This window comes from Protopterus annectens, chromosome 10.part0 (assembly GCF_019279795.1).
Source record: "Protopterus annectens isolate FY-2018-M chromosome 10.part0, PAN1.0, whole genome shotgun sequence".
In the NCBI taxonomy this organism is placed as follows: Eukaryota; Metazoa; Chordata; order Ceratodontiformes; family Protopteridae; genus Protopterus; species Protopterus annectens.
This window is the reverse complement of record NC_056744.1, coordinates 1,512,444,412-1,512,460,494: the sequence shown is the minus strand read 5'-3', so window position 1 is coordinate 1,512,460,494 and position 16,083 is coordinate 1,512,444,412. Positions and strand designations below refer to the sequence as shown.

Here is a 16,083-nt window from a genome sequence, read left to right as displayed (position 1 = left end):
GAAAAAGGGAATTTTTGTCACATGCTGAATGGGAAGCACTTTATGCACTGCAACATGACAAGGGAATAATTATAAAGCCTGCAGATAAAGGGGGTGGAATAGTAGTTCTAGACTACACCACTTACAACACATTGATGCTGACGATGCTTAGAGAAACTGATACTTATAAAGAAATATATATCAATGATTTAACTAAAGTTATTTTTTCTGTACATCAAGAATTATATGACTTCTTAATATGCAGGCAGATAGACCAAGATCTATATCAATATTTTCTGATAGAGCAACCTAAGATTCCCTACATAAAAGGGTTGCCGAAAATACATAAAGGCACAATACCACCACCACTACGACCTATAGTAGTGGAAGAAGGGTGGGTTACGGAAACTATGTCAGTCTTTATTGAAAAGAAGCTTAGACCCATTATTAATAAGATAAGCTCGATTTTAAAAGATACATACCAACTATTAGAGGTATTAGCTAGTTTTAAAGAAGGCATCCCTAAAGATAGCATCTTAATCACTATGGACATGAGAAACCTCTTTACATCTATTCCTAATGGCTATGGATCAGAGGCCATTAGACATATCCTGCATAACACTGATAGTTACAGTAATAATGATAAAATTTTACTGAACGCCATCTTAGACCTTGTACTTAATAACAATGTTTTTATGTATGACAAGAAATTGTTTTTGCAACAATGGGGAGTGGCTATGGGCACTCCCTGTGCAAACACCTATGCAAACCTTGTTGTCTATTACTGGGAATGTATGCACTTGTTCAATCATGCTTATTTTGATAAAATGTTACTTTATAAAAGATTCATAGATGACATCATAATCTTTTGGGGTGGCACCCTACAAGAGTTTTTAGACCTAGTGGGAGACTTAGAAACTACGACATCTTTTTTTAGATTCACCTTTGAACATTCTATGACTGAAATCAATTTTCTAGACATTACCATTACCAAAGATGAATATGGTAAATTAAGTCATACAGTCTACAGGAAACCTTGTTGGAAGAATACACTATTAGAATATAGTAGCATGCATCCCAGACACATATTTCAAAACATTGTTAAAGGTCAGTATATAAGAGTCAATAAACTATGTAAGGAACAGAATGATAAAATAGAACAAACAGTGAAACTAGAAGACATGTTCATAGAAAGGAACTATGATAGACAACTGATCCAGCGAGTGAAATTATTAACTGGACCCACCCCCACCCCTTCTACATATAGGAAGAGGCCTTATCAGACATACTTTGTACCTAAGTCATATAAAGAAACTATACCCTTTCTAACTAGATACACCAGTGACAACAGAAACATTACTAACATTATTCGTAAAAATTGGTGTATATTACTTACTAATGATGAGGTGAAGGGCACTATAGGGGTTAAACCCAGTTTTTTATACACTAATAGTAAGAATCTCAAGAGACTGCTATGTATTGAAAAATCAGACCATGAGATATACAGGACTATTAATAAGACACTGAGTAATTTAGAGGAAGAATTGATTAGCCTGAATGAGATAGGGACCTATCCATGTAAAAAGTGCAACATGTGCGTCTACATTTCGGGAGACATAGAATTTAAGCACCCCCAGTTAAATATTAATTTTAAACCAAGTTTTAGATCAACCTGCACTAGCTCAAATTTAATTTATTTAGCTAATTGTTTGGATTGTGATGCGTTCTATATTGGGATGACAACAAGATCCCTGAAGGAACGCATCTACAACCACATTTATGACATAAGGAGAAAAGATCAGAAGAGTGCTCTAACTAAACATATTTTGAATAACCCAGAGCACAGATTCAGATTCAGAATACTACAATTAGTATGCCCAAGTGACAGGAAAGGGGATACCTTTAATGAATTAGAGAGCATAGAGCTACAATGGATCCTAAGAATTAAAGCACATTACACTCCAGGCTTAAATCAATATGTCAGTGTAAGATCAGTCCTGAAAAAAAGGAGTCTGAAATAATAATATATTGTTATAGTTTCTAATATATAAGCAGTCCTCAGAAACTTCTAGGTATATACACCTCTGGATTTCTCTCTTTTTTTTATTTCTCTTAAAAGAAATATGTACTTCTTTACTATACACATATAATGAATATACATATATTTATTTATATTTATACTTATGGCTATATACATATCCTTGAATATATATATATATATTATTCACTATTTTTTATATATAAAATAATTTTACTTGTTTTTTATGTTATTGATTTTATTACATCATATATATATTTATTATCGATGTTTTTGTAATTTATTATAAATAATATAATTATCATTTTTTACATCATATGATTAGTATTTATTCTATTTAACAATATTGTAATATGTCCATTTATTTCATTATATTTATATACAACAACATGCACTTTATGAATATTTTCTTTTAAATGTTCCATTCTGAAAGATTCCAGAACCATGAAACATAAGTTGTGTGTTTTTTACATGTTTTTTATATGTCTCATATATGTTTTTCTACATATTTATATTATATATATAAAATTTTTAAACATAATACATTAATACGTTTTAGATAAATAAGATTATATATGCGGTTAAAAATAGGGTTCATTTGAGTTAGTTCAAACATTATGTTGGTTTTGACTCATTTCTCTTAATTATTTTCACGGTCTGTTTTTCTGTACGTTTTTCTGTATGGTTTTTGTCAAGCCAATGAAATACCGACTTCACTATGAATATATAAGTAGACCCATTATTCCAGTCAATTTTAGATTGTAACTTCAGTTCAATACTTCATAGTGACATTTTAAGTTCTACTACCTCTCTGAGTCTGATGAACTATGTTCTTCATAGCAACATAGGCTTCTAACAGCGATAGCTGTTCTATGGTGACATTATGCTTTTGATCATTTTGCATATAATACTGATCGTTTTAGCAGAACATGATATCAGAGCAATTGAGATGTTTGAGATAGTTATTAAATACTATGTATAAATCATTTTTATGATATCAATCTTCCATAACGGCATGTATTTCACATACACAGTTTTTATATATCTTTTTAGTCATTGATTGAAATTTTGCATATTCTTCTATATGTTTTCTGCATATGGTCTTTTTTGAAATGTATGACACACATAATTATCAACTACTGTATCTGGTCTTAAATGTTATAAAGTTTTTAACTTTTAGTCTTTATATGTAATGCTGCAGTCTGCAGCAACGAACAAGTATTCTAGTTGCTTTAGTAAGCAACAGATTTTATCTGTGATGATTAGTTAGCCCTATATTTTTGATTAAGAACACTGATTGACTAATTAGTTAATTTGTTTTAGTGTTTTTATTGATTAGTAGTACTATATAAGCCTTGCTATATTAAATGTGAATTAGATCTGAAGAAGCGTACAGTGTACGGCGCTCATCTTCCTTATTTTGCATTAATAAAGAAGAACTCTTTTGCAGCATCATCGTGGTGGTTCCTCATCCTTGTGTTTTGTAACTTTTGTCCTACTCAAGTCTTAGAGGTGAGGATCTTTGGAGGTTATTGCTGGGATTGTGACATACCAGAGAAACTAGGAGTACACTGCATTAATTTTATGAAAATACAAATAAACAACTGGATTTTTATTCCACAGCGGGCTCTGAGAGGGCACACCATGTGTATGCTCCAAATCTAGTGATTAGAAAGCAGGTTACACCTACAGTAACAAAGAAGCAATCATACCAACAGAAAGAGCCATCCTAACAAAAAGTGTGGCAGACGGTAAAGTATTAAAAATTGTGCATACCAGAGTGCTTGTGGAACATAATTATTCAGCGTACATAATGCAGAACAGAAGCAAGTTTATACTGGCAACTGGGATGAGGAGAGACAGGTATGAGGATTGAAGTTGCTATATTCAACTTTTTCACAATATTTTTCCGGGAAAATCAAAGATGTTTGTGAATGAAGAACAGATTGTAAAAGAAATAAAGTTTAGCCAAACCAGGAGTGAGCTAGTAGGCCAAATGAGACTCTTGTTTATCAATATTCTGACAATAAGAAAACCCACAGAGAGATTTTGCCATTCTGTTTTTTCATTGTTCGAAATGAAAATGACTGAGTGAAACAAAAAAAAAGCACACAAGCTGACTAGAATAATCAGAAGTTTCACAGACTTGAACCAAAGATTGCTGCAGGGAGAGTAAGATGGCTAAGAAGACTAGCAACAGAGTGCATTAGTGAATAAAGTAAAGCATCAATCCCAGATGATGTAGTTTAGACATATAAAATGCAGTTCCGAAAGAAGTACATGAATAAAGACTGAAAGTTTGTTCACTGTGTTTACCATGAGAACTGTAAAGCACAGACTCCACATTGTGTCATCAATGTTGAGGACACTGAATGGACTGAAAAAGTGACTAAGTCAAAATATTTTTTTAATATTTGTAGAAAATAAGGTTTCTTACCATAAATTGCATGTTATCTTCTAAAGTAGTTTGGTAAAATATGCAGTCAGATGTATTTTAAATACGAAGTAAGGGATGTTATATGACTAAAGTACAGTTTTGTTTTTGTTGTTGTGTCTTTCGGCTTTTCCCAGTTAGGGGTCACCACAGCGGAACTCCGGTCCGCTAATGACTGGCAGTAGATTTTTACGTGCCTAGTTGCTAGCTGTGACGCACAACCTACAAGATGCGTCCATTAACGCATGTTTCCACACAGAAGACGCTTTAGTTGAGACTCGAACAGGACAACGTCTTACTGTGGCGACAATGCTACCCCAGCACCACCACCTAAAGTACAGTTTTGTACCTAAAGATGGAGAAATTTAATACGGCAAAAAAACACACACCAAAATAAACGCTCTTTTTAACACCTGCGTTTTCGTCTGACATAAACCAGGACTTCATCAGATTTTATCCAAATAAAACTATTAGCAGTTTAAATACACATAACATTTAAAATAAGCCTATCAACAAGAGTGCATTTCAATCAGACAAATCAAAAGTCAATCAATCTCATGAATATTAAGTTAAAACTTTTTGTATTATTCCTAATAGTAAAAATTCCTTAACCATTCTATGTGTGTGGTGTTTCAAATATATAATTAATATAAAACCTTGTCAATAAATAAAACACGTTTGTTATAATTATGCTATTAAAAAGACTCCCAATTCCTTTAATAAATAATTAAAAAGTATTTATAAATAATTAAAACATGTATCATTTCTAAACATTACGACCTATTACACTATTGCACTATTGTATAGTACTGCTGCCATCTAGTGGCTTTATCTAGTACTTCAATAGACTAAATATCAGCAGCTCTCAATTTTAACACCGGAGTTAGGGATATATGATCATTTAGTCCGGGTTTTCTCGTGGCATCTAATTTAATTTGCCACCATAATTCTTTGTAGGCTAACCATTCTTCCCACAGACCTCCCCTCAAGTGTTTTTTAACCTGCTCCAACACAAAAAAAAACAAATTTAGCTTCTGAACATTCCTTTGTATGCCTATAAAGTGCATTTGTATCTTTACATTTCAGAATTTCATAGTTATGTTCATATAGTCTTCTCCTCAAAGCTCGTTCCGTTTTTCCAATACAAAATGAACTGCATTTTTTACATTGTGCCAAATAAATAACTCCCTTAGTATCACAAGTATAATATATTGTGTTAGTTATAGTTATATGCCTACTAACTATATATATCTCTCATTTGTATTCAATATAAATTCACATTGATTACAGTGGCCGCACCTAAAACTACCCATCCTATTCTGTCTATTTATTGTACCTCTTGTATATCCACTAAAATTATTTATTATGTTATTTGGATATATTTTTACTGGTGATTTGTGTGTTTTTGTGTGTGTTTCGGCAACAATTTTCACAGTTTTGTACCTACCATAAATGTAGATGTTCGAGTGTAAACACTGCTGCAGTCATTACACTTGGGTTATCCTGCCATCAGGCGGTTCCCCAGTAGGCCAGCGTTCCAAAGTCTTGGTCCGGCGTCGGTTGCCGTCGCCTCTTCCCTGACGTCAGTGCGCCAGGGGGATACAAGATGCAGCTGACGCCATTTTCTTCAATTTTTCTTGCCCTAGATGTCAGGTGCCCCCAAATAGGTAGGCCTTTCAAATTGCTAGTAAAATATATAATAGAAAAGCAAACAACCATTTTTAATTACCAGCAAATACTCCCCTTAGGAAATAAGGGTTGATGACCTAGGTACGTACCAGAAAGTAAGAGGAGAAGGAGGGAGGGTAACCTGGACTGCAGCAGTGTTTACACTCGAACATCTACATTTATGGTAGGTACAAAACTGTACTATGCTCATCGTGTTACAACATTACACTTGGGTGGAATCCCAAAGCTGAGGTTGGGAGGATGGATCTATAAGGCAAGCAGTGGCAAAGCCAGCTCTGGATTTGGAATATAAAGGCAAATGGTAATGTTTGGTGAAGGTATGTACAGAACTCCATGTTGCTGCTTCTAAAATATCCTTGGTAGGCACTCCTCTGAGGTAGGCAGTTGAAGTGGCTGTTGCCCTGGTGGAGTGAGATCTAATGCTGCTAGGTACAGGTTTCCCATGGTGGATATAGCAAAAGCATTATACAGTGAGCTATCCATTTTGAAATAGTCTGCTATGGAATGGCTTTTCCTGTGCTCCTCCAGCATATGCTACCAATAATTTCTCAGATTTCTGAAAGCTTTGGTTTTGTCCAAGTAGAAGCATAACTGCCTGTGAATGTTCAAAGAATGCAGTAGTCTCTCCCCTTTGTTCTGTGGTTTTGGATAAAAGGTTGGCAAGTGAATAGTTTGGTTTAGAGCCACACTTGATACCACCCTTTGGCATAAACGTAGGGTTAGTTCTTAAGGAAAGGTTCCACTGCCATTAGTGTCTGTAATTCTGAAACTCTTCTTGCTGATGTTATTGCCAGTAGCAGAGCAGTCTTCCAAGAGATGTATTTTAATTCTGCTGTGTTAGCTGGCTCAAAGGAGGTAAAGTTAATTTTTCCAAAACAAAGTTGAGGTCCCAAGTTGGTGTAGGTGTTCTATGGAGCGGTCTCATGTTTTAGCCCCTCTGAGGTACTGTTTGAGCAAAGGATTAGAAAAATTGGTGGATCCATGTTGTAATGAGCAGAAATGGCTGAGGCATGAATCTTGATGGATGAGAAGGAGAGGCCCTTGTCCAGCATCTCAGTTAAGTATTGAAGTATCTGAGGAATATTTGGGACAAGAGGGTCAAGCCTGTGTGTTTGGTTCCAGGCACAGAATCTCTTCCATTTATCCAAGTAGGCTTTCCTGGTGCTAGGCCTTTTGGCCTCCAGAATGACATCCATAACAGATTTGGAGAGCGGCAATGCTTGCTTGGCTAATGAATTTTCCATGCAGCTAGATCTAAGGTCTTTAGCTTGCTGTAAAGTATCTGATTGTTGTGTTGAGTCAGCAGCTGTGGGATTTGAGGCAAAATCCAGGGTGGTTCTTGTGCCAAGTTCTTTAAGATTGGTACCAGTGCTGGGCCAGTCAATCAGGATCATCTTTGGCTCTTCCTGCCTGGCTTTTATGAGTACCTTTGGAAGGAGAGGTAAAGGAGGGAAAGCGTATACTTGTAGTTTTTTCTAGCTGAATGAGACAGCATCCACTTTCCATGCATGTGGATGGTAGCTCCTTGTGCAGAATTTCTGTAATTGGCAGTTCATTGGGGTTGCAAACAGATCTATGTCTGGTTTCCCCCATTTTTGTGTTATCATTCTGAATATTTGTGGACTCAATTGCCATTTGTGGGAATCCATGATGTTTCTGCTTAGGTCGTCTGCCAGTGTGTTTTCTCTCCTGGCAGGAATTGTGCCTGCAGATGAACTTGGTAGTTTAAAGCTGTGTTCCACAAGGTCATGGCTTGTCTGCAGAGGGGGTAGGAGTGTGTGCCCCCTTGCTTGTTTATGTACTACATAACTGTGGTGTTGTCTGTCTTTAGTAGTAGTTGTCCTGGATGCAGCAGGTCCTTGAAAGATACAATTGCAATTTGTACAGCTAGCATCTCCTTTTGATTGATGTGGAGATGTCTTTGTTCTGCGGGCCACTTGCCCTGAATACATTTTCCTGCCATGTGTGCTCCCTTGTTGTCAGTGTCTGCCTGGCTGTGGGTTGAGTAAAAGGCTGTCCCTTGTTGAGGTGACAAGCTTGAGCCCACCATCGAAACTCCTGTTGAAGGCAAGGAATTAATGGTATAACTGTTTCCAAACGTTGACAGTGTTAAGACCATACACTCTTTAGGTACCATTGTAGTTTCCTCATATGCAGTCTGGCATATGGAATTAGTAGTATGCAAGATGCCATGTAGCCCAAGGCCTGCAGAATTTTTCTTGCAGGGAGTTGGGCCTTTGTTGCCATTAAATGAAAAAACTGAGTCAGTTGTCCTTGCTTGTCTGGCGTGAGATAAGCCATCTGTGCCGTTGTTTAAGCTGGCACCCAGGAATATTATCTGTGAGGGCACTAGTTTTGATTTCTTTTGTTTACTGTGTACCCCAGGCAACTTCTTAAACTAGATGCTTTAGAAGAATGTCCTTGCTCTCTGCTTGAATCAGGCAGTCGTCCGGTATGGGTAAATTTGAATTCCTTTTTGCCTGCAAAATGTAATTACTGGTGCCAGGCACTTTGTGAAGACCCTGGGCGCAGTAGATAAGCCAAAGGGCAGTGCAGAGAATTGATAGTGCATTGAACCTGCTAGAAATGTGAGGTATCTTCTCCAGTTTTGTCTGATAAGGACATGCAGGTATGCCTCTTTGAGGTCCAAAGTCACGAGCCAAGCTTTCTTACCCAGCATGGGAAGAAGCTGCTGTAGTGTCAACATTTTGAATTTATCCAGGTAAGTGTTCAGAGAAGAAAGGTCCAGAATTGGTCTCCATGCTTTGTCCTTTCTGGGAACTAGAAAGAGTAAAATCCTTGTCCTTGCTCTTGTGGGGGTACCTTTTGAATAGCTCTCATGTCCATGAGTGCTGTCATTTGTTTTTGGGCCTCATGCCCATTGATTTGGTGGCAGATTTGGCATTCATTTTAATCTTTGAAGAGTGTGCAAGTGGAACCTGTAACCTTGAGAAATGATGTTGAGAACCCATTTGTCTTTGGTGATGCAATGCCAATTGTGATAGAAGAGAGCCAGTTTTCCTCCTAAGGGGGCTGCCAAATGAGCAGTTTGGCAGCTGTAGTGGGAGGCATTGAGATTTTTTTATAAGGATGAAGTCTGTCTTCTCCTTCTTTCTGTCCTGGTGCACCCCATTGTCGAGGTTTGTAAGGGCCTTGTGTCTGACCTCTACCTCTTGGTTGTCTCTATCTGCCCCTTTGAGGTCTAGGACTGGAAAGGACCAATTTTTTGTTGACCAATTTCTGCTGAAACAAGGAGGATGAACCTGTAAGAAATCTTTGACCATTTGCATAGATTTTGCCTTATCTTCCATCTTTTTAAATACCTCCTCTGCCTTACCTCCAAACAACACATCACGCTGCAAAGGTGCATCCAGTAATTTGGCCTTAACATGATCTGGTAGCATATGTTCTTTTAACCAAGCATGCCTTCTAATGACAGAGCCTGTAACTGCTGCTCTACAGGAGGCCTCTAAGGAATCAAAACCACATTGCAAAGTATGTTTTCCCACTTGTTCAGCTGCATGCAATAAATCCTGCATTTCTTTCAAATTAGGAGGATCTGAATCTGGAAGCATCTTTTGTTTCAACTGAGACATTAAAAATTGCTGATATTTTAGCATGTGAAACTGGCAATTCAAAGCTCCCATGGCTAAAGTTGCAGATGTATAAACTTTCTTTCCCCATCTGTCTAATGCTCTGGAATCTCTGTCAGAGGGGACTGGGTTTTTAGCTGATGAGGCCTTAATCCCTTTGGGTCCTTGAGAAATAGTTTCAGAGTCAGCAACAGGGCTTTTGTACAGAAATTTGTGAGAGTCAGGGACTCTGTAATATCTATCTGGCTTAACTGGGGCTAGTGGTAAGGAGTCAGGGTTTAAGCTGGATTCAGTATACACATCATCCACAATATCTAACACTGGCGGAATAGCAAGGGGTCTGTGTTGAGGCAATAAAAGGAAGTCTCTGAGCCTTTTCTTGGATTCTGAGTAATCCTGGCCTTCCCAGTGGAAATGCTCCCTCATGGTATGCAAGGTCTCCCCAAAGGAGTAGTAGTGGAATTGATTCCTCAGCATCAGAATCCTCATAAGGGGGTAAGGAATATCCTAGGTCTGAGGATGAGTCAGAGGAAATGGACACCTGGTCTGAAGATTCATAGTCTGCATCTTGTCTGGGCCTTTTATCTGGAGGGGGATGGGACCCTCTGATCAGGGTATAGCATTTGTTTCTTAGGCATGGAAGCCTGCCCTGGAGATTGCTGTGTCTGTTTCTTTGCTTTTAAGGGGGGGCTTAGACTTGACAGAGGGTTTAATGGTTAACTGGGTAGGTCTGAAAACACCCTCTGAAGCTGTGGATTGCTCAGCTACTCTGTAGGATTAAGTTAAGTAATCTGAATACCAAGAGCACCTGAAGGCCCAGCCAGCTCCACGTGGGAGTCGGAGGTCTGTGGTTCTATGGAAGCGGTCAGGGGCTGCGAGGTGCCTCGCTGAAAACCGGAGAGCCGACCTACAAGAGGCCTCATCGTCAGTCTTGGGCCTCAGATGCCTGTCCTTGTCCTTGCACTTTTTATGAATTCCGGTCGTCGGAAGTTCCGATGGCATGGTGTAATTAAATTTTCTGCCAAAATAATGTCGGGCAAAATCAAACCGACGTTTAATAGTGCGCTTGTTAAACCTAGCACAAAACTGACAACCAGTGACGTTGTGGTCTGGTACTAGGCATGGAATACAATAAGAGTGGAAATCCTTATGAGGTATTTGCTTCCCACAAGAAATACAGTTATTAACTTTTACTGACATCGGTCTGGGGCAAGACAAAGTTTCCCCAACGGGGTACTTAGCTTTTTTAGAAGACTTCAGTTCTGGATTCGGAATGAAAATCTCAGGAGTCGGCCGACCGGCACTGGCGAACTGCTTCTGCTTCGGGCACCGCGCAGCAAGAAAGACTGAAGAAATTGGCGTCGACTGCATCTTATAATCCCCTGGCGCACTGATGTCAGGGAAGAGGCAACAGCAACCGATGCCGGACCAAGACTTTGGAACACAGGCCGACTGGGGAACCGCCTGATGGCAGGATAACCTAAGTGTAATGACTGCAGCAGTGTAACACGATGAACATCTGCTGTACATGCCAGTGATATTAAAATAAGAAAGCACTTCTTCTAAGTTAGAATGTATCCAAACTTTCTACCGTAATGAAATACGAAAGGATGGAAAGAAGCATGCTAGTCTTATGCTGTGGTCTTTGGCTGTTAGAGGAATGTAAATGTTTACTAACCATATTTTGTACAGAACTGAAAGATAATTCCCCCTGCTTTTACACAGGTGAATGCCTAGGTTAATATTGTTACTTTAGGCTATACAGATTTCCAAGCAAAAAACACTTGAAAAAGAGAACATTTTGAAAAACATGAAAAATGGTAGTTGGTTCTTGCATCTACAAATCAACTACTTGGGGATTTTCCATTAGGTTAATAGATTCATAGCAGATTATTAGGCTAACAGCTCAAAAGCCCTAACATGCCTAGCCAGTTTTACCCAGATTTTACCTAATTTTCTATACCTAGGGCAAGACAACAAGGGCCAACAAGCTGGGTTTTGACAAATTTTATAGACTGCCTCTGTTCCTAAGGGGCATGGGCACCACCCCAGGAGTGAATGTGCTATTTTCCGTTCATTGGTCCAGACTGCACTTGAAGATGGTCATGAAAGAGAATAGGAAGCCAATTCCAGAGGAGAGCAATTGTTGGGACGCATATCTCTCTCTCTCCAGCATGATTTACTCACGTCAGAGATCAGTTTAGATCTTTGGATTGGGTAACCCTCATGCAGTTAGTTTTGCAAATATGCAACATTTCCATCAGGCCTGGGTCAGTGTCACCCACTTCTTCCTGAAAAAAGCAGTCGGCAGGTACAGATAATTAATTATGGAAAGTCTAAACAGTGTGTTCTGAGTAAAATCTGGGAGGTATGATGTAATCAACATTTAAAAAGGTTATTTGCAGAAATGAAGTCAGAAACAATGGAAAATAGATAGTTATACAAGTATAAGTCTTCCCAATAGCCTTATTTTAAGGTATGAAATATAATAATGAATAATTTAGTTTAAGAACAGCAAATGTACATTTTAAGGTGAAAAGTTGATGTTTACAGAAATTATGCAAGCAATTTTGTTTTTACATTTGGAAGGGAGAGAGAGATACCACAAGAACAGAAAGCAATCTGCGCAAGTGGGGACACAAGCATTAACCTTTACACTGGCATGGTTAACTTTAACTTTAGTACAGGTGACACCTGAGGATACAGCCATCAATTTGGGGCAACTGCTTCCTACTTCTTTTCTGGAACATGTATATAGATTTGTGCACTTATGAATTGAAATGGGATATTTTTTAATATGCAGATTTTTTGTTTCTACAGTGTTTTCACTGAAGTGAAAAATGTGACACGGGTTCAAATAGAGATGAGAAACAACTATATACAAGATTAGCCAATCATTAGTCTGTGCACACAAGTTCCAAGAGGGCAACACATATTAAAAAGAACTGTCGAATATAATAGGAATGGCTATATTTTTGATACTGAAGTGGAATGTAAACTGTCTTACAGGTAGAAACAATAAGCAAAGAGTACTGAATAACATTAAGTAGTGTAGAATGTAAATGACAACATTACAGGAGCTAATGAAGAGAAAGAAAATTGGAAATATTTTTTCTGGGAATATAAAGAGTTGGCATATTTTAAAAATTCCCAAGAAATATTATGAGAATGGGTCTATATTATATCATCAAATGCTTAAAAAAGCGAACGATGAATAGTCGGACCCCATGTGAGCTTACAAGCTTACAATCGTAGCTCAGAACAGCGATTTTTCCCCAAGGAAAAAAATCGCTGCTCCAAAAAAAAAGAAAGGAAGAAAAAATTGAAAGAATACATAAAGTGGTGGGCTTTGCCCCCCCCCCCAAACCCCCCCTACTTAAATATTCCAACTACAAGATCACACTACAGTGCAGAAAACGGCAAAGTAATGGGAGGGCCCAAGCAAATTCTTTCCTTGGGAAAGAATTTGCTTAAAAGCCGCTTTGCTATTTTGCCTTTTCATTGTTTTAAGTTCAACCAAGTCGCATTCGATGGAATGCGTCTTCGGTCACCAACAGGAACCCTGTGAGAACAAATGGTAGCAACAAGTTGATTCTTTTTAGATGGGATATGGGATCTGGATTGCCTAGACATAGCAATGATTTAGTAAGTTTAATGCTACTAGTGGCCAGAAAGCAACTACCAGAAAATGGAAATGGAAATCTAAACAAACTAGAATGGATGTTTTGGACATTGTAAACAAGATCAAGAAAACTGAAAGTGGGATATTTAGAAAATGGAAGAAGCAAATTTCATCGCTATAAATGGAATTTGTAGGTGCATGCAGGATAATGCTTAGGATGAGTGAGTAAAGGGAGGAACTGAGCAATTTATGTTATGTTAGAGTGAATGAAAAACTGTTAAAAAATATAAATCTTGTTTGACGATAATAATGGAAACCGTTATTACTGTTGGTCTTCTTTTCTATTAAGGTACGTGAACTCATGTTATGACTTAACAGGCCCTGGAGGAAGCCCACATGGAGAAACATGTACATCTGTCACCCTAAGTTTTCTTTAGCCTGGGTTTTTGGGAAGAGAAGAGTATCAATCTGCACAAAAAAGAATCAGTACTGATTGAAATAAATTAGTCTCGTCACAAGTCAGAGGAATTGGGTGAGACATGCCCTATGGATGGGAAAGCAGTTTCTTGTGGCTTTCAAGAAGAAATGCTCAAATATGCATAACAGAAGGTGAGGAATCCGGATTGGTCAAGGACAGTATCAAGATGTGACGATGACTATGGTTTTGTGAAGTTTTGCTTTTGTATGGAAAACATCCTCAGTGAAATGAGGAAATGCATACAGGGGTCTAGTTAGCCACGTGTGAGCAAAAACAACTCTCAGGATGTTCCCTGCAAACAAATGATGGCATGATTGTTCCTGCAACTGGCATTGGGCAAACAGATCATAACAAGATTTTCCCAAATGCTGAAAGATCTTTCTTCTTACTGAAGAAAGTACAGTTGCGTACACTTACCATAACTGTAGATGTTCGAGTGTATTCACTGTTGTAGTCCTCACATTTGGGTTATCTGCTTGCAGGTAGCCCTCAGTCGGCCTGATTATCAAAGTCTTGGGTCCTGCGTTGGTTGCGGTCTCATCTTCCATGACGTCAGGTAGTCAGGGGTATAAAGCATACAGCCGACGCAATTACATCAGTTTTTCTTGCCCCAGATGTCAGGTGCCCCCATAATGGGACGCAATTATATACAAGGTTACACCTCCAACAAAAAAGCAAATACACCAAAAAGCTTTAAGCATAGTAAACAAGAATAGAGGTATAGTCAATAGAAGTCAGGGGGGGCTGGAGGGAGGGTAACCACGACTGCAACAGTGAACAGACTCTAACATCTACATTTATGGTAAGTGTACACAACTGTACTATGTTCTTCGTGTTTCACTGTTGCAGTCATCACATTTGGGTAGATTCCCAAAGCTAAGGATGAGAGGAGGCAATTAGACAGCGTTTGGACCAGCTAAAAAGGCTCTGCAAGACTGTAGTGGCAAAGTCAGCTCTGGATTTAGAAAAAATTGGCAAGTAGTAATGCTTGGTGAAGGTATGTACAGAACTCCAGGTAGCAGCTTCTAGGATATGTCCCTGGTAGGGACACCTCTAAGAAAGGCTGTAGAAGTAGATGCAGCCCTGGTTGAATGTGGTCTTATCCCCTGTGGGATAGGTTTTCCATGGTGCTTATAGCAGAAATTAATGCAATGGCCTATCCACTTAGAAATGGTTTGCTTTGAAATGGCCTCCCTCTGCTCCTGCAGCAAATGCCACTAGCAGCTGTTCAGATTTCCTGAGAGGCTTAGTCCTGTCCAAGTAAAATTTAAGTTGTCCAAGGAGTACAGCATTCATTCCCCTTTGTTCTGTGGATTAGAGTACAGTATTCGTTCCCCTTTGTTCTGTGGATTAGAAAAGAAGGTTAGCAAATGAATGGACTGATTAAGGGCCACACTGGATACCACCTTGGGCATAAAGGAGGGACTGGTCCTGAGGGACACACTGTCCGCATGAAAGATGATGAAAGGCTCCACTGCCATGAGGGCCTGTAATTCAGACACCCTTCTTGCTGAAGTGAGGGCTAGAAGGAAGGCTGTTTTCCAAGAAAGGAATTTCAACTCCACATTTGCAGCTGGCTCAAAGGGAGGAAGAGTGAGCTTTTCCAATACAAAGTTAAGGTTTCAGGCTGGACTAGGGGCTCTCCTGGGTGGTCTTAATTTTTTGGCCCCTCCGAGGAATTGCTTCAGCAGTGGATGAGAGAAGAGGGGTGGTTCTGTGTTGTAATGTGCTGAAATGGCTGACGCATGAATTTTGATGGAAGAAAAGTATAGGCCCTTGTGAAGCATCTCAGTTAAGTACTGAAGAATATGGGGTAAATTGGGTACTGCTGTGCCCATCCCCTGCATTTGGCTCCAGGAACGAAAGCTCTTCCATTTGTCAGGATAGGGTTTTCTTGTACTAGGCCTCCTTGCCTCCAGAATGACATCCATCACTTGCTTACTGAGGGATGGTAATGGAGAGGTCAGGTAATTAGCCAGGCTGCAAGGTTCAGGGTTTGAAGCTGTGGGTGCAGAATCTGGTCCTCCTGCTGGGACAGCAGAGCAGGGGTCTGAGACAGATGCCATGGTGCCAGCAGTGACATACTGCGCAAGAGGGGGTACCAGTGTTGGAGTAGCCAGTCTGGTGCAATCAGAATTGTCCTTGGTTTTGGGGCGGAGCCTAGATGGCACTCTGAAAGCAACACTTTTTTTTTTTTTTTTTTAGAGTTCCTTAAAACTACTTTAAACAACAAGAAAATATTTTTTTTAA

At 38.9% G+C, this 16,083-nt stretch overlaps 1 protein-coding gene across 1 annotated transcript in view; it reads left to right on the top strand.

Annotated features, from left to right (window-relative positions):
- The window catches only part of LOC122814323 (zinc-binding protein A33-like), a 569,312-nt gene extending 556,011 nt beyond the window's left edge, over positions 1-13,301 (top strand). Inside the window, exon 3 of the mRNA XM_044086908.1 lies at positions 13,245-13,301. Coding sequence (XP_043942843.1) covers positions 13,245-13,301 — 57 coding nt within the window. The remainder of the gene's footprint in view (positions 1-13,244) is intronic.
- The last annotated feature ends 2,782 nt before the right edge of the window (positions 13,302-16,083 follow it).